Source organism: Coloeus monedula (genome assembly GCF_965178545.1).
Source record: "Coloeus monedula genome assembly, chromosome: 5".
NCBI lineage: Eukaryota > Metazoa > Chordata > Aves > Passeriformes > Corvidae > Coloeus > Coloeus monedula.
The window spans coordinates 67,211,073-67,237,182 of NC_138785.1; the positions used below are offsets into that span (position 1 = coordinate 67,211,073).

The 26,110-nt window shown below is 38.1% G+C and overlaps 1 protein-coding gene across 1 annotated transcript in view; it reads right to left on the bottom strand.

The window, feature by feature from the left end:
• Positions 1-26,110, bottom strand: part of NSD2 (nuclear receptor binding SET domain protein 2) — a gene marked incomplete at its 3' end in the record, with an annotated part of 94,962 nt that overhangs the window by 37,211 nt on the left and 31,641 nt on the right. Inside the window, exons 2-3 of the mRNA XM_082282384.1 lie at positions 18,088-18,713; positions 2,728-2,893 (exon numbers count right to left, since the gene is read on the bottom strand). Of these exons, the coding sequence (XP_082138510.1) occupies positions 2,728-2,893; positions 18,088-18,684 (763 nt within the window). The 5' untranslated portion in view covers positions 18,685-18,713. The remainder of the gene's footprint in view (positions 1-2,727; positions 2,894-18,087; positions 18,714-26,110) is intronic.

Here is a 26,110-nt window from a genome sequence, read left to right on the forward strand (position 1 = left end):
TTAGTTGTGATGACCTGCAGTTCTGTGTTTGCAAATTTAATCCTGCTTGATCAATTATGCTCCCTACAGTATCTGTGGTTCCTCCAGTGTCACCACATCAGTATATCCAACATGTCGACTGGACACCAGAGGAACTCAGGGAAGGATGGGCACGCAATAGGAACAAGTAACAGGCGCAATTCTCTGTTACAAGTGTCTTCGAACTAGATCTAGATTCCTCTAGGTTATTCATACACTGCATGTCTTCAGGCATCATCAGCAAATACATCTACCCGGTTGCTTCTTGCACTATTATTGGGGTTTCTAGACCTAGAAAGAGCTTTCTTTTCTTGGTGATTCAGCCAGTGGTTATTTTAATAGGGGCTTAATCTTGTTGCAAAATGTGGCATCTGGAAGGGTAATATGAAATCAACCTAATTAATAGTATGGGCAAATCTTTGCTCTCTCTCTATATATATAAGTAATGTTTTATAACAATTACAAACATACACATATATATACAAACATATATGGGAACTACAAGAACAATAATGACCATCAGAGATCACATATGAGAATCTAGAGGAACAGCATAGGCAAAGTCTTGGGATTGTAAATATCACACATCCAATCACTTGTCTAATATATGTTCCAGTGTTGCATGGTCAGAAACAATTCTCTTGCACAGTAATTACTTTGTCCTCATCAAGAAAATATTGTTTAAGTAGGGACTACAGAGATCTGATTACTTAATCTGTCCATGGTGAAATAAGGGCTAATGTTTGTATTTTACCAGGATGCCACAGACTACGTTTACAACCACCTGTAAAGATCTGCTGACAGCCCACTGCCAAGCAGACAGACAGACACTATGTTCCCTCTGCAGTGTAATGCTGGACAGCTGTAACTGCCTAATTAAGGAGACTAAATAATAGTGCCTACCACTAGAGTCACTGAACCTAGCGGGGAATCTTCAGGTATCCTCTGAGAGTTCAATTTGTACCAATGTTCATAGATAAAATAATGGCATTCATTAACAGCTGTTACATGGGGAAACAAAATTTTTGGCCCACAGAATCCTGAAATAACCAGTTGTTGGCAGTTTGGGAGAGTGTTCTGGGACCCCACCACTTCCCTGGTGCTTCTCTGTATCTGAGCATCTGTGGTTGACCACAGCAAGAGACAGCATATTCAATGAGATGGAGCTTTAGTCTGACTCAGTACACGCTTTCTTACACAAAAATGTACTTCCCCAAGTTAAAGTTATTAATTTTCATCAAGCCTAATCAGCTGGAATGATCAAATCAAGTATCAACATCCAGAAATTCAGACTGCTTATAAACACTTGATCCTAAGCCTAGAAATGAGAAATATAGACATAGCTCAGTATTTCTACAACGCCATGATAAAAGAACTTTTCTGTTTGCAAGAGGAGACTTTTGATAATGTCTCAAGAATAAACAGTGGGTGGAAGGTAAGACTGGAAATACCTACTGATGGAAATACACACATCAGAGTGGCATTTAGCAGTTAGGATGGCTGCCCAGACCCAGACTAAACTCCTTAAGGAAAAGGCAGGCCGAAGCCAACTCCAGAGCAAATACGAGAAATAACCATCATCCACATTACTTCAAAGTGAGAGAAATTAACACTACGAAGTGTATGGGCCCTTCTTTCTGTTTGTGCTCCACAGGTTGCATCCAGACATTCCGTATTGGGTTTTGCTGGGTCTGTTTCTACAGCTTCTGAGGAAGAACTACCACAGACATTCTTGATAATGAAACCGAAACCTTGCTTCTTTCAAGGAACAGAGTAATTGTTAGGAACAAATAAACAGCTCTACTACTCTCAAAATCCAGCTCTTTATGGCATAATAGACCTAATAATCCAAAGACTAAAAATGACAGGGACTGCCTGATCCCAACTCTGAAAGACTGCTACAAGGAAAATTTGACTGAGGAGTCAATAATAACCATTCCATCAATTTTATTATGAATGATTCACACAGTTCTCAAGAAGTCATTTAGTTTACTACCAATGTTGAATGTAGCTATAATCCTAAAGATACTAATTTAATTTGTTCTTAGAAACCTCCTATGAATGAGATCAGACCATTTCTCTGGGCAATCCACTCCAATGCTTCACTACCTTCAGCCCTTCCAACTCTTTCTTAATGTGTAGTCTAAATATTTATTGCTACTAAGCCTCAAAAGTGTCAGGTATCAGAACAGAAAACAAAGGTGCAAATGAGATAAGGAAATTGTACAGGTTCATACCTAAAATTTCATTTACACTTGGTAGTTCCTGCATTTAAAATCAACCAATATTGTCTGTAGATAACAGTATTGACTCTATGAATCAGAGAAAATTTAGCTGCCTGAATTATGGATTGCTTTTAGTACACCATAATCATCAGGAATATTTAATTCTCATCGGCTCTAATAAAATTTTTAGCCTGTATCAATTCTCCAAGCATCTCCACAAAAACAATGGAAAACACCATCAGGTTTTGGGTTTTTTTTTAACAAGACTCCACACAGTTGTACAGATCACAATTTTGGTACCTTTCAGAGAACCATGAGTTAAAAGACACACTGCTATATGCTCAAGAATAGCATTTACAAGATTTTAACATTCCTGTTGACAACAAGTTGCTCAGCAACTAAATAGATGAAGAACAGAATTTTTCCAAAGCAACCATTATTTATACATGAAAAAACCTGAATGTTTGTAGCATCACTGACATACCTTTTAGTTTAGTGTAGGCATGGAGAACAGGATCAGCAGAAACCATACATGGCCACCATGGGAAACCAGACACTTTTGACCAGACTAGATCTCCTATATTATACTTCAACAGGTGGACTTTTTCCTCTTTGATGGTACTTTGAGTTGGATCTCTCTTAGCAGGAGCCTTAAAAGATAAAAAGAAAAAAAAAAAAAGAAAAAAAAAGAAAAAAAAAAAAAAAGCCAAACTGATCATCATCTTTCTTCAGACATGCACCAGGATTACAAAATAGAATGAAAAAAGCCAAACCACAGTTCATATTCTGTTAAACACTCTCACTATATGTGAAAAAATACAGTGTTACGTAATAGAAGGAGGAAAAAAAGAAATAGTTCAGAAGAATAAAGTGCTGTCATGTTTGCTAGTATACAATAATTGCATTTCATGTGTAATAAAAACTTTAAGTCATAACTTTTGTTCTCTAGCAGTGAAAAAAATCCACATTCCAGTTTAATTAGACTTAATTAGTTGAATTAGAAATATTGGCAAGTAAGCCGTGGTTTGCCTTTATCTTTTCAAGTAACTCTGGAGAGACTAACAGAAAGGCTTACTTTGACTTTAAATACATTACCTGAGCACTGGATATAGATGTGGAAGAGTCAACCTCCCTCTGAATTGAATATTATTAATCAAGTTAAGTGCTATACACACAAATGTACTCTTAGATTTAAAAAAACCCCTCAAAAACACAAAACCAAACAAAACCCCCAGACTAGAACAGACTGAAATACTGTCTTTATGTCTGACTGGAAACTACATAAATAACCAGTTTTAAAACCCCAAACCCTCCAGCTTTCAGCTGTTTTTTCACATATGGAGAACTTGTAACATGAACCATTCCCCACATCCTTTTGTGAGATTTTTTTCTCTTCCAGTTCTAGCAGTAAAAGTTTGTGAGTGCTCCGTTCATGCTCTAAAGCTATTTTAGATACTGGAAAACAATTATGGAACTATTTCCACTTCAAGGCAAGGGAGTTTTGTGTTCTCCTATGACATTTTTACTACATCATAAAGTTCAGCAACACAGACATCTATTCACCAACTAAAACCTTTCAGAGAGTTAGCTGCATTTTGTCTTTTTGGCGTCATCTGTTCTATTTGATAAGAACAGAGCGTACCTTTATCTAGGTAAGCACTAACTCTGTAGAAAAGCACAGAAGGTGTCTCATCACAGACATACCACATATTTTATAAAATCACATATTTTTGAATCTCCTTTTTAATTTTCTAGTACTAAATTTATATGTAGCATGTATCATTCATTTTGTGTAGTACCAGCTCATCATTCAGAAGGCAGACTAGAGCTTCAGGTTTTCCCCGGATTCAGTGTTAGGGCTGGAGCAAAATTATGTTTTAAAATTAATTAGAAGTGGCAAGAGGAAAGAAAGAAGACCGTTAAGAAAGCAGAAATCTAGAATTGAGAAACAAGTACTTGGAGCATTACGCTGAATCAGAGTAGATCACTTCACCTTGTACAGATTTTCAAACCCAGAAAATAGCACTGTAAGTAATTAAACATTATTTTCCAAACAGAAACTAAAATCTTTGATGTGATGCAACTTCAGAGAGATTTATCTGCAACTTAAACATAGAGGTACATCTAGTCAAAACCCCTAAAACTTAATACTCAGAAATCCTTCCCTGAAAAGCTTTTAAAGCTCTGCTTGGTAAACATACATGAAGCCATGTCATCTGATTGCTAGGGACAATTACTCATCCAGTGATTCAGCTTTTCTGATGAATTCAGACTCGGTTCATATGACTCCAGCTACAGCTATGTTCCTGTGTCTCAAGGTTTTTTGGCTCACTAAGGATTCTCTGTCAGAAAACCCCTCCTGCGAGCTTGCCTCAAGTCCAGCACTCTCAACAGACCTAAAAGACACCAAGCAGATGTGAAAAATCAAATGCACCTTCTAGCAGTTAAACATGATGTGAAAATTTATGCTTAAAGGCTAAAAATTCAGAGGTTCGTATGTCAGGGGCAGGTCTTACACACACAGACCAACTGCAGCATTTCAACTGAAGAGGTAGGATGAATTTTTTTTCAATGAGTCAACTTTTCAGAAATGCGAAAGTTACGCAGGATTCTGAAGCTCATTTTTAATTTATGACTCCCTGTATTCTTCAGAAAGTGCAACTAAGCTACGAAGATTTATTACTCCAGTCTGAGAGGGAGCTGGCTGGAATAATGAAAAGGCTTTAGCAGTGCTTCTTACTGCAGCATAATCTAAAAGGGATGGCAGTACAGGAGTGAATATCGCACTCCAATGTGTCTACAAGTGCTTCACAAAATTTTAAAAATGCCCAGAATTCTTTTACTATACTGGATTATGATAAAAAACTTGAAAATGACAGGCTCTGACAAAACCTGCAAGGTTTATCTATGCCAGACTTGGTGCATTTATGTTTTCTTCTATTGATAAAACGTTCATACTTTAAAAGAATGGCAAAATACAGCACAGAATTCTATATCCATGACTTTTTAAGAGCTCTCATATGAGGTTCTTTAAAAACCTATTGAAAATACCACCATGAACTTGCTCACTTCCATCTTACTTTCCCACACCATTCTGGTTTAGTTTGATTTTCTCATTCTGGGAATTGCTCTGATGTATTCAATAGGTACCTTAACAGTAGACAATGAGGTGCAGTTTCCTGGCATGTACTTTGGACATGCAGCTGTAGGACATCAACAATTTCTTCAATACTTCCTCTCAGAAACATTTTTGCAAACCAAATGCAGTCATATGTACAGATTTTACTTCAATATCCAGGTAGGGCTTTTTTAAATTATTAATGGAAGGGGAGAAAGAAATAATTTCAAAACAGATTTGCCACCCAGTCCCCTGATGGCATCTATCTTCTCATACAATGAGGGCTGGAGCTTCTTTATGAGACACTTGCATTCTCTGCAATTTTAAAGAATAGGAGATCACTGTCAAGTTACAAAGTGGTATAGAAAAAAAGTAATTTGGCTTGCAGATTCTTTTTCCTCCAGAAGAAAACAGAAATTCTTACTTAGGGAAGTTTGAACTCCTAACAATATGTGGTCAGACAGCACAGGGCATCTGACTGCACCCATGAAGATGGAGAGGCAGGACTGGAAGCACAGTCCTGGTGGGCTGTGTGAATGCACCAGAAGGCAGGGAACACCTCCTCTGCAAGACCTGACCAATTCTTCTGGTGATGATACTGAAGCAAACAAATTAAGATAGAAGACTCCTGGTTTAGAGCCCAACTGTAAAGCAAGGGAAGATTACACAAAATCAAACTATTTTAAAATACCTTCACCTCAAATTTTGGCTCCTTGTGTCTTTTTCATGACTTTTTATTTCTTGAAATTGTTCTCACTTGTAATTAGTAGGATCTCACTAGATCTCCTACCCATTAATGTCAACAGGCTTCCTGTGCTGCACAGGAGCACAGAACACCCTCTGGTTCTGTCACTGCTAAGTAAGTCTGGACTGCCCTGCATATGCCCCATTCCATTAACTTTTACTGCAGTTTTGCCAGAATTAAAACCATTTAATTGCAGAATTTCCTCCACCTCTCCTTCCTTAATTATAGGGAAGCTCTGCAGCCTGAGGGAACTCCCACCTCAGTCACCCTAGCCCCAAACTTTAAACCAGTTATGCTAAACAAAAGAAGAAAACAGCCTGGGATCGGATTACTTTTCTACTTCAAATAATCTGAGGGTTTTTATTCCCCTTTCAAAACACAAGACTGCAGAGAATTTACATACATGGGGCAAGGCTGAGGTGAGGAGGTGATGACTCCCACACAGACCAGTCCTAACACTGGACACGCAGGTCATTCCACAGGCTCTGCACTACTCAGTATGGCAGACACAGAAATTCCTGACTTTCTGGAATAATTTTCTGGAGTAATGAAACAATTGCTTGAAAAGGCATCTAGATGGATTTGAAGTTTATTTTGTCCAGGAGGATGTGGAGTGTGAAAATTGAGTAATTCCTTTATAGCAACTCAGTTTTCCTTTGAGAAATTACGCCTCGAAGAGAACCAGCATCCACAAAAACTCATCTGGGCCAGCAGCTGCAATAGGCTGAGAAGGACTGAAAAATAAAACAAATTAAACATGCCTTTCCTCTTCCCTTAACATATGACAGATTTTGTCATTTCCCTCAGCACTTTCACAAGCAATGAGTGACAGGCAGATTGACAAGAATTTACAACACTGCTGTCAGCATTCTACCAGCCCGAAGAAGTGCCTTGGCCATCAAAACCACTAGTATTTAATTAACTTTGGGCTACACTTGCTCAAAACAATCCAATCAACTTCCATTTAGTTCTGATCTGCCTAACGAATGAGACAAGAACACACCATGAATAATAGGTCATTTCAAAGCTTAAAAATATCTTAAAATGACCAAAACCAAACTTATTTAAGAAGAGCATCTTTACTGCACTGAGAGCTTTAGGTTTGTTTGTAGACTCTGCTACCAAAACACCATGATGAGTGTTTAGTAAACAAGGGACAAAGGTAATTTTTTTTTGTAACACCAAGAAGGCTTATTAGGTGGTATCAGGTTGAGATTACTTTATCCCTTTAAAAAGTACTCGGTGTTGTGTATTTCAGCTATTTCTTGTGTATATGCTCATGTGCAGACATATGCAAGGAATTACTACCCTTCAAAATTACTGCAAATTACCTTGAGCATCAAAGAGCTACTACTTCACTATAAAAATGTGAAAAGCTACAGGAACCATTAAAAAACCATCCTCTGTTAATTGTCACAAAGGGATCATACAAAGAACAATGCTGAGAATTGGTGAAGAATACATCACAAGAATTTAATATTTGACAAAAAAGTATTAACTATTAAGACAAGTGAACACAGTAAATGCTCTTTTCTGTGTAACATAACTTGGAAGTACATACTGAACAGCTTAAGCTGCAGAGATCTGGTATTTCTCTTTCTGTTTCCATTTTCAGCTCAGTTTAACTCTGTACCAAAGAACTTCCACTTTCACTATAACAGAAGGCCTTGCTACAAACACAGACTGCTGTAGGTCCAGCTGCAGGCCAGGATAAAAACCAAGCTACTCACACTATGAAGAAACTAAACCAAAATAATCAAGGCCCCTAAACAGAATATATGCATTTAAAATATATTTTGAATCAAAGTTAGAACATACAAACTTAGTCAAATCTGTTTCTTTCCTATGCAACAAGATTTACTATGGAAAAAGCTAAGATTGCTTGCTGACCAAACCCACGTTATTTTTCTGTTCCTGCTATCTGCTAATGTTGTGCTTTGTCAACTAAAACTCCTATTATCTCTTATGGACTTGTGTAATGAAAATAAAAGTGAAAATGTTTTGTCTTGTCTTGCCTGTCTACCAGCACAGACAGATAACTAAGGAAATGGTTGTAGAAAAAACTTCATTCCTTTCAGAGGTTCAGGAGAAGTGGTTGGTTTGTCTGGAGAAGGCAGCCACAGAACAGAACAGATTATTTTTGTAGTATTTTTGCACTTGAATTCCCCAATGACTAAGGACACTACAACCCAAAAAAACAAAAAACCAAAGTAACAGCACAACAATCCCATGCCTTCCCCTTCCTCAAAAAACTGCCATAACAATTATGTTCTTAGAAAAGCTCTTGTTTTGTGAAAAACTCAGGAATTTTGTATGCCAAAGATAAATCAACATTCAGTCTTCAGCCAAAGGAACCCAGGGATGCAGCTACTGTCCCAAAGAGTGATGCCCCATCATTCCAGACAGAGAAATGGCTGCTTCTCACTCTGTGTCTGACGACAAAAATCTCATTAACTCAAATCACTTCAAAACCCGAAACTACAACTACAGCTGATCAAAAGCAATGCAAACTCAATATGTACTATTGCTTCAAATAAAAAGTGCAGCACCTTAAGTCTGTTAAGAAATGGCCAGTGCTCATTCTAAGTGATTCTGTCTATAAAAATACAGTATCCTCACAATGCTGACTGCCTAAGTGGTTTTTAATTTTTTTTTAGATTATAATTCACACATTATAGTAAATCTGTTTATCCCCAAAGGGCCTGAGAGGCCCTATGTTTATCCAAATAGCTCCCACCTTCTGGGATGTGGGGGAGTATATTTAGATAGTAAATGACAAGTAACTGAATACATTAAAAATAAAACTAAAATTTTTTTCACTTGTTATATTCTGTTCACTATGTAATCCATGAATGCTGTGCAATTACATACTTGGCAAACCACTGCCTACAGAGAGAATGTTTCAGGCACAAGAGTAAAGAGTAAACCAGAACCTCACAAGATTAAGGGAAAATGTGGGACTATTACTACAAAATGGAGAAGGATGAGGAAACATAAAGAAAGAAGCAGTGAACTGGCAAAGTTTTATAATCCATCTTCAGTAAAACAGAAGAGGACACTTCAACAGAGCATTCAAGAGACTGCAGCTCCCAAAAGGCCATTGCATCCGTATCTGCACAATTAAATCTGCAACAACCTCATAAAATACACAGTGAGGTAAAGACTTCTGAGAGGGAAGAGGACATGAAATGTCTACATCAAAACAGAAAAGCAAACAAACTCTATTTTAAATTGGTTTGTTAAGTTTTTCAGATTTCTATTTGTTTTATAACAAACTGGAGATTTAACTAAAATCTTCCAAATTCAATATTGAGAGCAATTACATTAAATGTATTTCCTCAGTTATCTTTCACTTTATTCTATTATTAACCACTTACTTAATTTCTTCTATCACTAAAAGGGGGTCAAATCTGGCAGGGTGAAAAATTATGTTCGCAGAAGACAACATATTTTTATCTTCCTGCCACAATCAGGATTTTTTTTTCCACTCAATGTGCTTAGATGGTAAAGCTATAAAATAAGGTCAAAAAATGCTGAAGAAAATCACTGCAGATCTGAAAACTCTTCTGTGCTGGCTGAGGCTGTTTGAAACCACACATTAAGTTGTAGGACTGTAAGTTTGTTACCACCATTTTGTCCCACAAAATCATCTGAAGTAGTTTGTGGACAGCAGATTGAATATCACCATGCAGGACCCTCCTCTCCAGGAGGGAAAGCAAACAAAAGACAATAAAATTCATTTAAGTTTAGACAGGGATTCATAATGTAGGTTATGGATTTTAAAACAAGACAGAAGTTCAAATCTCTTTCAAATCAAGCACTAAACTCCTGGTTCCATTTCAATTCTTTTTTTTCTGGCTTTGGTTCCCTCATTAGCAAGTCTCTAGCAGATGAGACAATTTCATTTAAAGGCAAATCTGTCTACTCAAATCAGCAGTCCTCTTTTACCCAAACACTACACGCGGAAGTATTTCAGACATAACATGGTATTTTAGTAACTAGGACACAACTCTTCTTTCGGAGTAAAGAGTTGAAGAGAAACAGATTCAATCACTCACAGATTCAGTAAAATGTGAATTCTGGAACACTTCCCAATCCTTGTCTTTCTTAAAAATGTGGAGATTAGTTTCTTTCAGCTGTTTTACTGAATTTCTGCATTTACATTTAGATGATCTCTTAAATTTTAAGTTACTGGCTTATTAAGGAAAGGTTCCATGTTTCAGAAATTTAAGCTAGATAATGTTTGATCAGAATGAATAAGCCTACCTTTTATATTGAGTATTAGAAAAAGATTTCTGCCTACATCCTGTGTCTCTAACCTTCAACCACCCTCAAAGGCTTAAACTTTTGATGTGGTATCCGGGTATATAAGACAGTGTGGATACAAGATGCTACAGAAGTCTGTGAAAATGTAACTGTAGATCCATGAGGAACTTTGGCATGAGAAATTATTATTTCTGAACAATTTCCATATGAACTTCACACAGGATAACAGAGTGAGAGCTAAATCATCTCAGCATACCTACAGATTTTCAGAATGCCATATCCATATGTAGCTTGTTAGTTGCATGTACCATGGTCTCACATTCTTCAACACCAGAATCTGTATCAGGACCTTATCTTTAGCACTCTTTTACACCCTTACAGAATTTTCCCAAGACACTTTCTGAACAGGTATCCTCCTCCTGGCAGCTCATAAACATCCAGGACAGCATGAGTACATGTTTTGAATCCCAATATTGATAGAAAACAGAAAAACCCAAATTCAGATAGCGCTGCCAAAAGGCCACTAGATTTACAGGACACAATTTTCTGGTGAAGGCAGAGACTTATCTCTACCTTTTTTTTTAATAACAAGAACACTTCTGAAGGCAGCTGACTAAGCTTAAATAGAACAAATACTGATTTGGCATAAAGGGGCTCTGTTAGTTAACTAATATTTTGACATAGTCCAAGTACTACTTTGCTTTAGAGACGAGACCCCTAAAATTAATTCCCACACTTACTGCAGGCATGAGAGGTTTCACAGGTTGTGCTGTTACATATACCTAGTAGCTCCTCCTCTTCTACAGATGAAATGCCAAATCAGTGGTTAATAAGCCTGAGACTGGTGGGGGGAACGCAACCAACAAAATCCTGAACAGATAGATGTTATCTTGACTTGGCAATGCTAAAGCTTATTCCTGAAACATCACTTATTTTCAGCAATAAAAATGCACAGAAAACCTGGGAAACCCCAACCCCACATGAATATTAAAATAGGGAAGTCTTTGCAGTACAAAATCATGATGCTCATGACCGAAGTGCCATCAATTCCACCAGAACTAAGATCCCAAATTGTTTCACTTCATCACAAGCATCCACAACATACACTCACATTGACATTTATTTACCAAACAAACAAAACAGCAAAAAAGAAACAAAATCCAGCTTTTCTAGCATTAGTTGCTGCTATGAGGTCTCAGATTCACTTCCCTTTCTCACACAAGCACAGCAGAGCTTGTTTTACAAATATATAAACAAGATTCAGTTTTCCCTCTTCCAGTGAGCTTCCAAAATAGTAATTTTTACAAATGGTCCTTCTGAGAAGGGAATTAATTTATTATTGACAATTTACAGTTTTAGCTAGTGCCATTCTATAATGCACAAGAGCACAACTCCTGCAGGTACTTAAGGTATTCCCAAAAAGCAAAAATATAAACATTAGCCCAGTGGGACTTATTTATTTATAATAGAAAGATAATGAAAGACAGTAACAGACAAACACAACATTAGTGTCTGTGAACAAAGACCTCTTTTGGAGATCCTAAAGTTCATCTGCCCTACATGAAATCCACCCTAGAACATGGAAACTTGTAAAGGAGGCGGAAACCACTGCTCCAAGATTGATCAAAATATTTTGCTTTTTCTACTTTGCCGAAGGGTTACTAAAAAATATCTTTCTTTCTTGACAAAAGGGGGCTATAACGGCAAGAAGTTAGACATGGTACAGATCACCAATGTTTCCCAAATACCTTCCTGTAAATCCATCCAAGTAACACAACCCTGAACTGTATATCTAACTCTTTGCTACACGCAAGACTTAGACATGCGTTTAGTTACGCAGAACACTGAGCAGAGCAACAGAAAGGCTTTGCCATATCTTGGACAAAAAAGCCCAGTGAAAACAAGCAGCAAATTCCTTGCCAAACCAACCTGTAGTTGTCAACACAGGAGGAGGAAGAGGAAAAGCTGGGATTTAAATAATTTAAATCATGACATTACCTGTGCAACGACTGAGAATAAATCTGGTCAGCTTATAAAACCAGAAACTGCCATTAATCTCTCAGCACCATCTGCTGCTGACATGTAAAGGCAAGTTAGCTCTTCCAAAGATGGCTTGCTCACTGCTTTACTTCATCTGTCATGTCCACCACAATGCCCAAAAGACCAAAATAAAATAGAAGAAGCTCTGGAATTCACAAATGATTGATAAATATGAAACAATGCAAGAGATGCTGACATTCTTCGAATTTGACTTCGCTACATCTGGTCAGCTCTTTTCTACAGAAACCTGGTTCAGTGTTCAGAGGCAGTCAGCAATCAATCATATGCTAAGTATTAGTTAAAATGAAAAATAATGAAATCGAGAACAATATAGAAATCATTAACAGGCCACTGTATGCATTCACAAGACATTTGTATTTTGAATGTCCTCTACTGTTCTGGTTCCTAATTCTCAAAAAAAAAAAAGAAACAGCAGAACCCAAAGGGCATCGCAGTTCAGAAACAGGATGATACCATGAACTAGCATTCTGGAATGGCTTCTATAATATGTGGAACAACACTAGAACTGGCTAAGCTGAAATAAAAATAGATCAGGTTTGTGAGAAGTCTATATAACAATCAGTAACAGAAGTCCATGATCCCCATGTCTATTATTATGAGAGAATCCAGCAAAACGAGTAGGTAGCAAATTGAAAATGAGCTGCTCTATTGCCCTGTTACTTAATGTCATGGATGCAAAAAGCTCACAATGGCTCAAAAAGAACCCGAGGTCTCCTTCCACGAATTTAGCCATCTACAGCCATTAAATACAGAGTCACCAGCTCCAGAAACCCCTGAGTCACAAACTGCTGGAGGCTGGATATATTCAAAAAGAGCATCACTCCATGATTTGCCATGTCTGTACCCTCCATTATGCGTCCTCCACTGAACCTCACCCCGAACTGAGGTGCTGAATTAAACGGCTTCTTGATCCAACTTGGTAGTGCTATTCTTAAGCAGTATTTTTGTCAACACTTCAAGATATTATTTCATACTTGATTTGGATTCTCCCACCAATGTCTTTGTGGAGAGGGCAAAAAATGTATTTAAATAATACATATTGAGACAGCAGTTTCACACAGAAAGTGTACTTAATTCAGCCACTTTTACATACAAGAACAGGAAGTCTGGTATGGAAAGCCTGAACAAATACTCAGGCAATTTCTGCAATTAATTTTGTAGCCACTCTGAAAATACTCACAGCTTCTAATTTCCCCTCAAACCAGTATATTGCTGTATGCTTTTTGGTGCTTCTTAAAGAACAAGTAGTTCTTTAAGACACTTTTCCAATGAGGCATTAAGAAAAAACAATTTAAGTTCTGAAGTAACAATTACTGCTGCACATCATGAACTGCTTAGCACTAACAAGTTCCCAAGACTTAGCTAAACTTAATCCTTTAGTAAGGGCTAATGCAAAACAGTAGCTCAGAAACTCTTCCAAAAAGGGTAAGAAGTTATTTCTCTTGTTCCTGAAGGGATCAGCAAGAAGAGATTTTTAGGACTACTCCTTCTCCTTTGGGATCCTGGTGACATCAGCCAGATAGCCTGTGTTATCACTTGCCTGAAGACAGGATCCGATTTGACAGAACAGTCCATTAAAAAGGAAAACATAATTGAGTTCATTTTACCCTACAACTACAGATCCTGACTCCTGTGGTAGCTTAGCTGCACATTTTGTGACACGTACAGTAACTGTACTTTACCAGGAATTCCTAACAACTGATATTAAGAAACAATCAAGTCCTTCCCCTGAAAACGCATACTTATTTGTTTTTCTTTTTATTTTTGAAATTAAGACAAAACAAGCAATCTCTGGATCTGGCTGTACCATCTGCAACAGGATAATACAACATTTGATGAACTCCTTTCTCCAATCTTACAAAGGGAGCTTGTTGCTTTGTGCTGGCCTCTACTGATAGATGCAAACATCAGAGCAATATCATCACCTTCAGTGTCCCCAGCTTCCCATATTTAGTTACCACAGACACATACAAATTAGATGATCATCCTCAGATTGCTTCTGTTCTCCCCTTACCGGGTTTTTAAATCTTTGTCTGTATGTAGATATTGGATATAATGGAGCTGGCCAGAAGAGTTTTGTGAAGATGAAATGGCAACATAAACATATGACAAGGACTAGTGGAATTTCTCCAGCAATTTGCAGTTGCCCCCCATGTAGCTACTGCAAGGTCATTATAGGCCATATCCTGCAGAGAGAGAGAGTAAAAACCTGCCAAGTTTCTGTTATAATACTAGAAGAGAACTGCAAGAAAAGTGGATAGGAAGCTATGTGGAAGGTATAGTTTTTGGATCATGTACATATATTACACAGCTGGAAACCTTACACTACCAAGTAGAGCAGTGTGTGGACTTCCAGGTTTGTTCTGGACACAGTGCTGCTGCTTTTGTGAGCTACTGCACCCGTGCTGGGAAGCCAGGCCAGGAAACCCAGCCAAAAGGGCGAACTGCCACTTGTAGGCCCATCCCAGCTTCTGCAGAATGAGCTCCGATGTGCCAGGATCACATACTGGGCTGCTCCCAGGGTCAGAGAGCACAGACCTACCCTGGGACCGACAGTATGAGAGCTGCACATGTGTGTACTCTCTGTTTCCTGTACAGAAACTATGGATTCTCTAGGGATCAGACTCGGATTAATATATGAAATAAACCTCTGCTTTTCTCCTCCAAACAGGATTGCTTCACTTCTAACGCAAGCAATGAGGAAGAAAATTTCATTCCTCACTGGCAGGGAAAACAGTGACTTGAAAAGCAGTCAGGACAAAATCCAGCCCCAGAGCACCCTGGCACATGAGCAGCTACCAGAGCCCATGGGTCTGGCGTCGATTCAAACCCCCAACATAGGATACCCACCACCCATAACACAGACCATTCAGGAGTGCAGTGCTTTGGCAGTAAAGTTGCTAAACCAAGCCTTATCATGAGAGGCCTGGATTTTAAAGTGAACTTCTCAGGTGAAGAGATACTGGGGTGTAGGGAAGAAGGGTGAAAAGCAGGAGGGAAGGAGGAAAAGAGCCACAGGTTGTCCCATTTTATCTCCTTTACCCTGGGAAATGAAAGCATTACAGCTGTTTCCCAGAGGCCTGGAAAAGCTGGTGGTTATCAACAGAAATCTAACATCAGAGCTGGGCAGATCACATTTATACCCAGCTGAAAGCTAACTCGCAGATAAAGTTTTAAATAGCCTTCATTTCTGTTAACAAAAAATGCCCAAACAAGAAGAACACCCAACAGCAGAGCACTGGAACATTTGTTACACGATATGCCTCTCACCTCAGTGCAATAGTAATCTGCTGTGTCCATCAGACAGAGATATAATTACCCTACACAAAAGGCAGTATTCAAACCATGGTGGTTTTTGCTAAATCAAAAGAATAAGAGGTTGAACAACAAGAAATTGAGAGAGAAACCAGATGAAAAATAAAGCCAGACAAACAGGTTCTACATTAACATGTAACCTACAATAAACAGGTATCTGAGTGCAAAATTAATCAGTTTTTACTCCAAGGGTATTCACCTAATTTTCACTTTGCAGCCACAATCAGTTCTATAAAACCACAGTATGATGCACTAACATTAAGGTTTTGGATGCTGGCCATGAAATAACAGCTAGAGTCTGAAACCAAAGAACACTGATAACTAAGCTGTTACAGTTATTATCACAGAAAATGCATGTATGTCACAAGCCTGACAAGTACATGTGGACAAACATTTGAACAATCTCCTTCACGTGTTCCCTCATATCTGGTTTTCCTTATTTTAAACCTGCACAGTTGCAAACCCTCCCTATGAGAGAAAGAAAAGCCCCAGTTTTTTACAACCAATGAGTTATATCATAAAATAACATCTTGCAACCTTTAAATGCTTTTCCTTTTGAGCTTTGAAGTGCACTATGATAGGAAATAAAGAAGCCAGAAGCATGACCCTCTGTTTCAAATTCTCTGAAAAGAACAGGGCTGCAATATTGCAAGTTCTGAGATCAAGCAGGTGGTTGCCTTGATTCAGCAGTTTGGTAGCTCAGGGGTTTGGCACAGGAGCAAAAAAACCCTATCACTCACCAGCCACCAAGTCCCAACCACTCTGGGAAACAGCATTGTCATGGTTTTCTCCTAATGATTTCTGCCCAAAAGACAACGCAAAGAAGCCAGATGAACCTTTCTTTTCATTTTAAATGAACTGCATACCAGGAAAAATTAAAGGCCACTCTTAATGGACAACCAGTGTAAAAGGCTTCAGAATAAACTGCATAGGTGGACATATCAAATATCACCTCCTCTTTCTAAAAAAACCAACTAACAAATCCTCACAAATATGCTCCAGTTGTCAATGCTATTGAACATACCACCTTTTAGTCCAATATAGCCTCCTTAACAATGAGCTGGACAAAGAATTACTCAAGCTATTGACTGCCCATACCTTTTACCTCTGAGTAATGATTCAGGAAAGTCTGAACCAGTTAGTGTTAAAACATTCTCCTTAACAAAATTAAGGAAAACAAACTCTTTAACAACATTCTTGAAAACATCAGTATTGATAATTTTAGGATGTATTATACAGTCAAAACATAAACAAATGATAAATATTTCTGATACCTAGAAACACATTTAACACAGTTCTGTGAACTCATTTATTATTTAGTTTTATTGAAAAGAACGGTAAATAAAATCAGCAATACAGCAGCTGTGTTTCCTCTCTGTATGTGTGACCTTGGGAGAAAGTAAGAATCAACAGGGCTGTGTTAATGGTAGGACTTAATGATCATAGAGGTATTTTTCAACCCCCGATTCCATGATTAACTGCAGTTGACAGAAAACTGTAACATTCATTCTGTGTTTAAGGTGTGCAAACCCAGGACCTTTTAACAAGCCAAAGCATTCATTAACATTTACCATTGTTATACAACACCATTCTCAATTATTAACTGAGAAACTTAATATACATTGAAGTATCCCTACTACGTAGGGTTTTTCCTCTGAGATAAAATTACTGCAAACCACATTCCTTTAAATGGAATCTAGCAACAAAAGCGAAATAAATGGGGAAAAGGGCTCCCAGCAGCATTCTTATTTACAACTTGGTAAGGCAAATTGAAAAAAGCAAAATATCAATTTCTGCCCATGTTTAAAAGAAGCAAAAAACAAATGAGCTTGACGACAAAATTAATGACACCAAATACAAGATCTAGATATTTTCAATAAGAACAAGCCACTAAGTTATAGCAAGCAAAACCAGCTCTTTTCAGATGACAAATATGCAGAGGGACTACATTCCAATTGCCAAAATCTGATGGCAAAGAGCCCAGCTGATCAGCCAACTGACTGCTGAGTACATTGTTCTTTAATGCAGAACCAGGAAAATTGCTACGTCTCGAAGTTTCTGTTTCATACAACACATCCTTCCACATGCCCTGATTTGCTCTGGAGACTCATTTTACTGATACAGAAACAGAATTTATTGGGTATTCCTATCCTAGGGAAGAAACAGGGACCAGAACTAGAGTGCGTTCTGTCCTTTACTGAGACAAAGACAGTCACAGAAAATGACTCCCCATTCATGGGACACACCTCCTAAATGCCTGAAGATGAGCATATGAACACTGAAATTCCAGTACGATTAACAAACTTAACAAAAGAGAGAATACATTAAAAAAGTACTACCTTCTTTTCAGTGGTGCTTGAAGTCTTTGATACTAACGCTGTTTCAACAAGACCCTGCTCAAGTAAGGAGTCATATTTTATGCTTCTTTTTCTGCTTCTCCTCTCCTTGTTTGCTGGCTTTTGTTCATTTTCCTCCGACTGGGACACATCAGCACCATTGTCTCCACAAATGGAGGATTCAAAAAGAGGCTTCCCATTCATGTAGGTTTTAGTGATTTTCAGCTTTATTTCTGGAGAGCCATTCTTGATAGGAGTAGTGTTAGCAGGTGTTCCAACTCCCTTTATTTCCTGGGGTTCAAAGCGCAGCTTGGCATCTTGGGCCCCAGACTCGCCATTAAACACCCGAGAGGTCAGATCTTTCAATTTATCAGCTGGAATAAATGGAAGAGTCTCATGGCCATTATATTTTTGCATGACACCTTCCTGTAGAGTGGCAGAAAGTTGTGCTTTGCCCAAGTAGACGGAACATTCACGATTCACTTCACAATTCTGAGGTTTCCCATTGGTATTTCCAAGGATCTCTGGTACCTGCTTCATTTTGATGTAGTTAATTTTTTGAGTTAACAGTTGAGAACTTCTTTTGATGCTAAAGTCCATTCAGCCCAGCTGTTTCCAGTCTTACACTGCTATATTAAGACAAAAAGAAAATATTTTTAATAAGAAATGTCAAAAGTATTCCGATAGACGTCAGCACTAATATAAAACTTAATGTACTTCATTCAAGTTTTACTAAAAAAAGCTTTGTTTACAATCTTCACAACCAAAATGCCTCAGTATCTGTTAATATGCATTACAAAAAACGTCCAAGAAAAACATATCTATGAATCATCAATTTTATTAAATCAAAAGCAGAAAGCAAAATCACAGCTTTCATTTTAACCATCTGTTAACCATCTACAGCATGAGTCTTGCCCACAATAATTACACAAAGGTACTACACTATTTAAAACAAGTGAGAGTTAGACCTAGGATAATATCATTAATAACAAACCAGATGAGTTTATTTCCAAGAGGTTGTGCCAGCATAGAAACCTCAGGGGCTGTGCTCCTGTAGCACCTACACCATGGACAGCAGCATCACAAGCTTCCCTTCCTCACTCTACAGACATTCAATCTTCCATCATAAAACACCTCCTGCAGAAGCACTACAGCTCAGACAATCTCCAGACATATCCCAAAGCATTCTGGCTGTAAGAACGAATAAAGGGCGAGCCTTTTGGGCCAGGAACACCAGCCCAACTGGGAAACAGCTAATCCTTCAGGCCAGTGACCATACTGGCCAAAATGTAAATGATCAAAGCAACTACTGTAATTTCAGATTTTTCATGATAACAATATCATCTAACACCTACTTCTCATACAGACATTTGCAAACATGCAGCAAGCTAAAACTGCACTATTTGCTGCCCTAGATAGGTTCTCCAAGGGTTCTAAAAGCTAACCCTGCCTATTTCTACATTATATCATTGTAGCACACAAATCAATCTGGCAGAATGATTCCTTTGTGCTCCTAGACCAGACAAGATTATTTCAATTTTTAAAATTCACATGCACAGATTCTTCATACTACCAGGTCCAGTATATACATGATATAGAAAAATACACCATCATAAATATTATGAAAGCTCATCACAATCATCACTATATCCATGCTCAAGGTAACCAATTTCAAATATGATTAAGTCCAAGCATTGTCACATCAACTCAACATTTCATCCAATCTAGTCTCATTTGCTTCCAAAAAAGTGCAGTAAAACACACGATAAATAACTATTGAATTGTCAGTTGCTATGGAAGAAATCACTTCTGAATCTCACCACCTTGTTTATTAATGCACATGGTTATAATGCTTACAACTGGCATATTCCTCCAACTTGCATTTTTGATACCTCTACATCAGGAACAGCAATGTAAACATGTTCATAACTGAGCACTGCTGAAGCCTGGCCAAACTTCTTAAGGATGTCAAGCCTGAATTCAAAGCAACTGACAAACATGAAACCTTTTTAATTACAAAGATACAGAAAAAAAAATTAAAAATCATAACTCCATCACTCCTTAGCAAATGTTCCCATCTCCCTAACATGCTGCTCTAAAATATCTACAAGATAAAGGGTATCTATCCACACAAGCTATATAGCCTCATTTGAGAGATGAAAACCATTCTTGTTCCAGGCACAAACAGTAGGCTGAAAATCTGGCATTAAACAAGGTAAGAAGAGCAAGTGTACCTGAACTCCCAAGTGAATCTGCAAGAGAAATGGTTCTAATCTTTCTTTAGTCAGATGAAATTTGAATTACCAATAAAATCTCTCATAAAATGAGTAGGAAGCAGCCAACTACGTCAACTCTTAAGAGGAATCAGAGATAAAAGGCAACGCAAAACTCTACTAGAACAGAATAAATGACTAAACCAAAAGAGAATTCATGTCCTTTCACAACATCTTCTCTGAAAACATGGACATGAGGCAAACTCTCAACCCAATTAATAATATGACAGTGTTTCAAGCTGTGATTCAGCAGATTTAACTGAATTCGTATTTCGCCTAAGGAACAAATAGTAACAAATTCTATAAATCTCTAGGCAAAAGGCAAACCCACTGGGAAACATTACACTTACAGTTACGGAGGGCAAATCTCCTTAAAAAAGAAAACTAAACAAAAAAAAACCAAACCAAACAACCAAAACACCGAACTGTTGCTAAATCTGTACTTCCTTCCCAGGGATTCTTACCAGAGTAAAGCAGAGATTTGCTTTGGGCATGTAAATTCCGAATTCCGTCCGTCTGAGGCAGCGGAGCGGCTTCGTGCGGCCGCAGCGCCCCCCAGTGGGTGCCGGGCTCGGCGCGGCTCACCCCGGCTGAGGAACAGTTTTTAGGATGGCTCCATTAACTAACTGCTTATCAGGGTATGCATTTCTGCATCGGGCCACCTGCGTTTTGTCATCCAGAATTTCTTCTGTGCTGCTTAATAATAATTCTTACTCTCATCACATACTTCTTTAAGCTACAAAGCCATCAAGCTTGAGGCACACCTCCAAAAAAGCAGTAAATAATCCAGTTAGACTGTATTACTAGTGCAGTCAATCTCAGGACACTGGATGAATTAAAATAGGTATCTTAAGATTTCAAAACATAAAAATCGCCACAGTCACAGAATAACTTAGGCTGGAAGGGATTTCCTCAGATCATCTATTCCAACTTCTTGCTTAAGCCAGATCAAACTATTCAAGGCCTTGTCTGAAAAATGACCAGTAGGTAACTATGTGAAATGCTATGGCTTAAAGAAACCAAGTAATTCTCTTCCTAGCTAATAAACCTAACAGTACTCACGCCACATCACAAATGAAAAAAAAAAAAAGACGACCAATAAAGCCATGCAGTGAAAGACCCTGAACTTCTAGGAGTTACCTTGATTTGCCTAATCCATCTGAAGATACATAGATTTCAAGAACTTCAGTGAGTGAAGGTTCAGTTAATTGTTCTCACTAATAGAGGTCACTAAAAACAGCCGAAAGCACTGAAAAAGGCTCCTCAAATCACTGGAGCCTAGAGACAACAAATCCAGGAGTAATACTGGTAAAAGGAAGTTAACATACCCAGGACAACAGTAAATGGGAAAATGAAGCCGAAGGCAGTAATTTGAGACTGTAAGATATCACAGCCAGCAGATACAGATTATAAAACATGGAAAATGGACCACGTTTGTACAAAGATTTAATAGAACCAAGTGAGCAGAGGCTTAAAGTAAGAGGCAGAATAATGGGCTATGACAGCAGATGTGAGTACCTTTAAGAAAATATAATCCCACCGGGGAGATGAGACACGTAGACAGTAATTTACAGGTTAATCATCATCTCTAGAACAATCAGTGGGATGGAAATTATTGATATACATCTCAATCTTCCTTGCAAAAAATAAGCTACATTGTGGGGTCTGGTTAAATGAAAGTTAGCAAATCTACACAGGGGAATAACAAAGGGTTTCAGGAAAGAAGATCAAAATTAAAGCCAAGTACATTTTGCACCACCTTTACTATAGAAAAATTCATGGTAACACCATAAGGAAGAAAAAGGACCAGGCCCTTTATGAGAAGAGGACAACAGAACAGAAAAGAAGGGGTGAGGAGAAAATAACCATCAACAGATAACCAAGCAGTGCTGCTGTGAGTTTGGAATTAATGCAAGGAGATCTAGAAGACAAGACATGAAAGAATGAAGTAAGACAGATCACAGACAAGATCTGGTTGATTCAAGTTGTAAGAGTAAGGTCCTGAAGCAGCTGAGCATACAATTAGATTTGGTAGCTAAATTCAAGTGCTCTCATGCTGGACCACCATATCACACAGAAGCAAAAGCAATCCCTTATCTTTTTCTAGATGACTCTGTATCTATTGAAAAGGAAAATGGGGGGAGGGCAGGGAAAGGAACGGGACAAAAGCACCACACGCTAGTAGCGGCTAATGAGCTTAAGCCAGTGTCGTCCCATATTGAATGTCTGGTGACCCAACAAGTACCATTTTGATTAACAAAGGGGAAAAAACCATTATAACCAGGAGTCTGCTGAATAAACATGGTATTTTGGCTTGTGAACAAACAGTTTTCAGTATGCAAAAGAAGATTTCTTATCAGACGAAGGTCTCTAGAATTTTTAATCATATAATGACAACTGGACAATCCTTGCAGTGGCTTTGTACAAATTTTCAAACTAAAAGAACAGGTTCTATATAAGGCAAACTATCTTGCAGACATTTTAAATCACGTATTAATTACTTGAAAGTTCTTCATCTGACAGGAATCATGAGCCAAATACAGTTACTGTGCATGTCAGATTCCTCCTTCACTGTCCAGGCCACTATCATTTATGTGATATTTATTAGTCATTTCTTCCACATCTGCTGTAATTTCAGGGATGCTTTTCTGGTGTGTCAGAAATAATGGAGTACTCCATTCCTTCCAATTCTGCCAAAGGGAGTGAACTCAGTAAGTAACCATCAACAAGCATCTCTATTAAATACCACTTTTGTTTTGTCTATGGGTTTTCTTACTCTGGTGAATTACTCGCGGCAGGCACAGGGAGGTGGGGGAAAGAAGGGGAGGAAGACACACCTCAACACAAATTCACACTAAGACAACTTTATCCACAAAAGCTATTTTTATTACCTACAAATCAGGCTTTCAGCTGGCACTAAAAAGCTAATAGATGGCTGCTGCTTTTTTGTGTTAAGATTGCTTTCTGATAAGTGCTCTTTATTGTCTCATCAATTTTAAGACAAAAGGTTATTCCTATTTTCAGATCAGAATGAGAGAAAATACTTAAAGAGATTAAGAAGGTTACAACACATTTTTGCTAATACATTTGAAAACTTGAGGATGCTTACTCAGATTATCTTGTATAAAACCCCTAAAATATCAAATAGGAGTTGATATTTACAATCGTGTAGTACACTGTAACTGTTCTTCACCATATTAAAACAGTGAAAAATTACTGCAGGATCTAAACAGAATCTTATTTTAGAAGAAAACACAACTAAAAATTGCATTGCAAGTTTGCCAAAAGTTGTCACAAACCAGTTCTATCCAGAAAATTCAAAAGCATTATCTCTTTACTGTAGTAGCTGAGATAGAACTGAAAATAAATACACCAAACCTTTCTAAAAATTTACCACGAGTCTTAGGAAAGTAAAAAGAAAACATTCGTCCAAAGGAGATGATTTTTAATGTAAAAGCACCTGAAGTAAAGACTTCTTTAATCTTGCAGTAAATATAACAAGATAAAGCACATTTTCAAAACTCTGTGAAAAAATTTAGTGTACTTACAGTTGCACTTACTACCCAATATTACCTGCCACCAAATATTTTTCTTGGGGGAAAAAAAAGTATCCATCTTTTTTGGATTTGCTTTGTTTCCCTCGATGAATAAAATTTCAGAACTTTAATGTCACAGCCTATTTTCATGAACCTAAACAAGTACTTACTGCCTTCTTATCAAGACAATAGGCAATACCAACTTGTACACTTAAGAACTGTAGAATGGAAAGTAATTTCTTCCCTTTAAATGCCACTCGCTACAGCAGAAAGCAAGCTTACAAAATGGATGGACCTGACTTCTTGCTCTTCCTCAGGAAAAGCTTTTGCAACCAACCCTTTTCTGAGGACAAGGCTACAAGATTCTGTAAGAGAATTCCTCCCCATCAGTTCCTTCTCTTTAAAATCGAAGAAATATTTTTTTCCACTGCTGCAGGAATTTAATGTTGTCAGTTACACTCCTGCTGCTGGAGGTGGGTGAAGCAATGAGATGGATTTGAGTAAAATCAAATTCTTCTAAGATGTCGTAATTCTGTCTGAAGAGAAACTGCAGATACCACTGTGGTGGGACCACAGATGAAATAGAAAAGAATGGCTTCTCCTCTACACATAAGCAGGGAGGAACACTGGTGTGTAAAATGGTAGGAACTAATGGATATACCAACAATATTTAAGAAGTACTAAAAGGCAGCCCCCAAACCTGAGACTTTTCTGTGTCCTGGAGAGCTCCAAAGGGAATGATCCCTTCTCTAGCAAAATAGGACTCACCAATTCAGTACTTCCTCAGTTTAGGTCTTTGCTCACCAATGAAATGATGTCTCTCTCTGTCTTTCAGGTGGGCCAGAGTTGTGCAGCTGGCATCTATGTAGCTTGGGAACAAAGAACCAAACACAATCTCAAATAGCTCAGCACTATGATGCAGAGTTCCTTATTTATACTGCTTTTTCACCTGTCTAACACTAGTTTAATTTCCCACACCTTTTTTAATCCCACCGCCTTTTTTCGTCAGCATCCTACCTCTACTCCTTGCAGCACACTTTCAGGATCTGGATCCTCTCGCTTACATAATATTCACTGCAGCAGATAAACACACTATAATCTGTTTCCTCTTCACTGTGGCCATTGATTCTGCTCTTATTCCCGTATGTAGTTGCGGCAGCACAACACCTGCCTGAAGCTTCACCATGAGAATCATGAAAATTTCTGATTGTGCAAATTCTGAGGGAATTCAAGGAAGGGAAGATCAAATCTGGGATGACACCACAAAATGTTATAAGTAACGAATCAAACTGCAGCGTTAACAAAATGCTATCTGCTACACCTCTACAGAAGTCGTTTCCCAGATCTGACCAGACAGCAACTAACTTCAATCCAGAGGCTACAATCATTTTGCCTAGACTCTGACAAGTCTGCTGTCTTTGTCTATCACAGCATTAAAACCTGTTCATCCAAGTGGGTGCATTTAAATGCCAGAAGCACTCCTGGTGCACAGGAATCATTCTAAGAAGCAGCAGTGACACTGGTGATACATGAGGCTTTGCCAACACTATGAAGGCCCAGCTGTACATACACAGAGAGGACATAGTAATCCTAGAGCAGTATTTGGCCACATCTTCTGTTGCTTACAGAAGCAGCAACACATTGCACTGATAATGTACCTCTGATGTGGACAGGTAGTGGGTACAAACAAGATTTCTTTCACCCACTACATTCAACTTCACATCCCATAGCATTAGGTAAAGATGTGGAGGGTAAAGTTTGCAGGTAATTAATTAAGACTCCACAGCACTACAGAATTTTACTTACAGATACGCACCATTCACCAAAAACTGCACATATCCACATCTGAACAAGGTAACTGTCTGTAACATAATCCTGGCCATACTTTGCTAATTCTGATCTACTTCACACAGACCATAACCATTTACATGCAACTACATTAATAATTCTATCAATGTATTACCTTGAAGCAAAACACACACACAGAGGGAACTGGCAGATGTATGCCAGGAACACTCAAACAAAGCCTGAGACTTCAAACATTAGACACTCTTCAAACAAATCCAAATACTTGCTACAAAGTGGCCTTTCTCATTTGGACATTACTTGGAAGTATTTCCCTGCGCTGCAGCTTTACCATACTCCTGCCAAAATGCATTACCACCATTCTCAGGGTTCTTAATGCCTTTCTTATTTCTTTTGCTACATCTACATCAA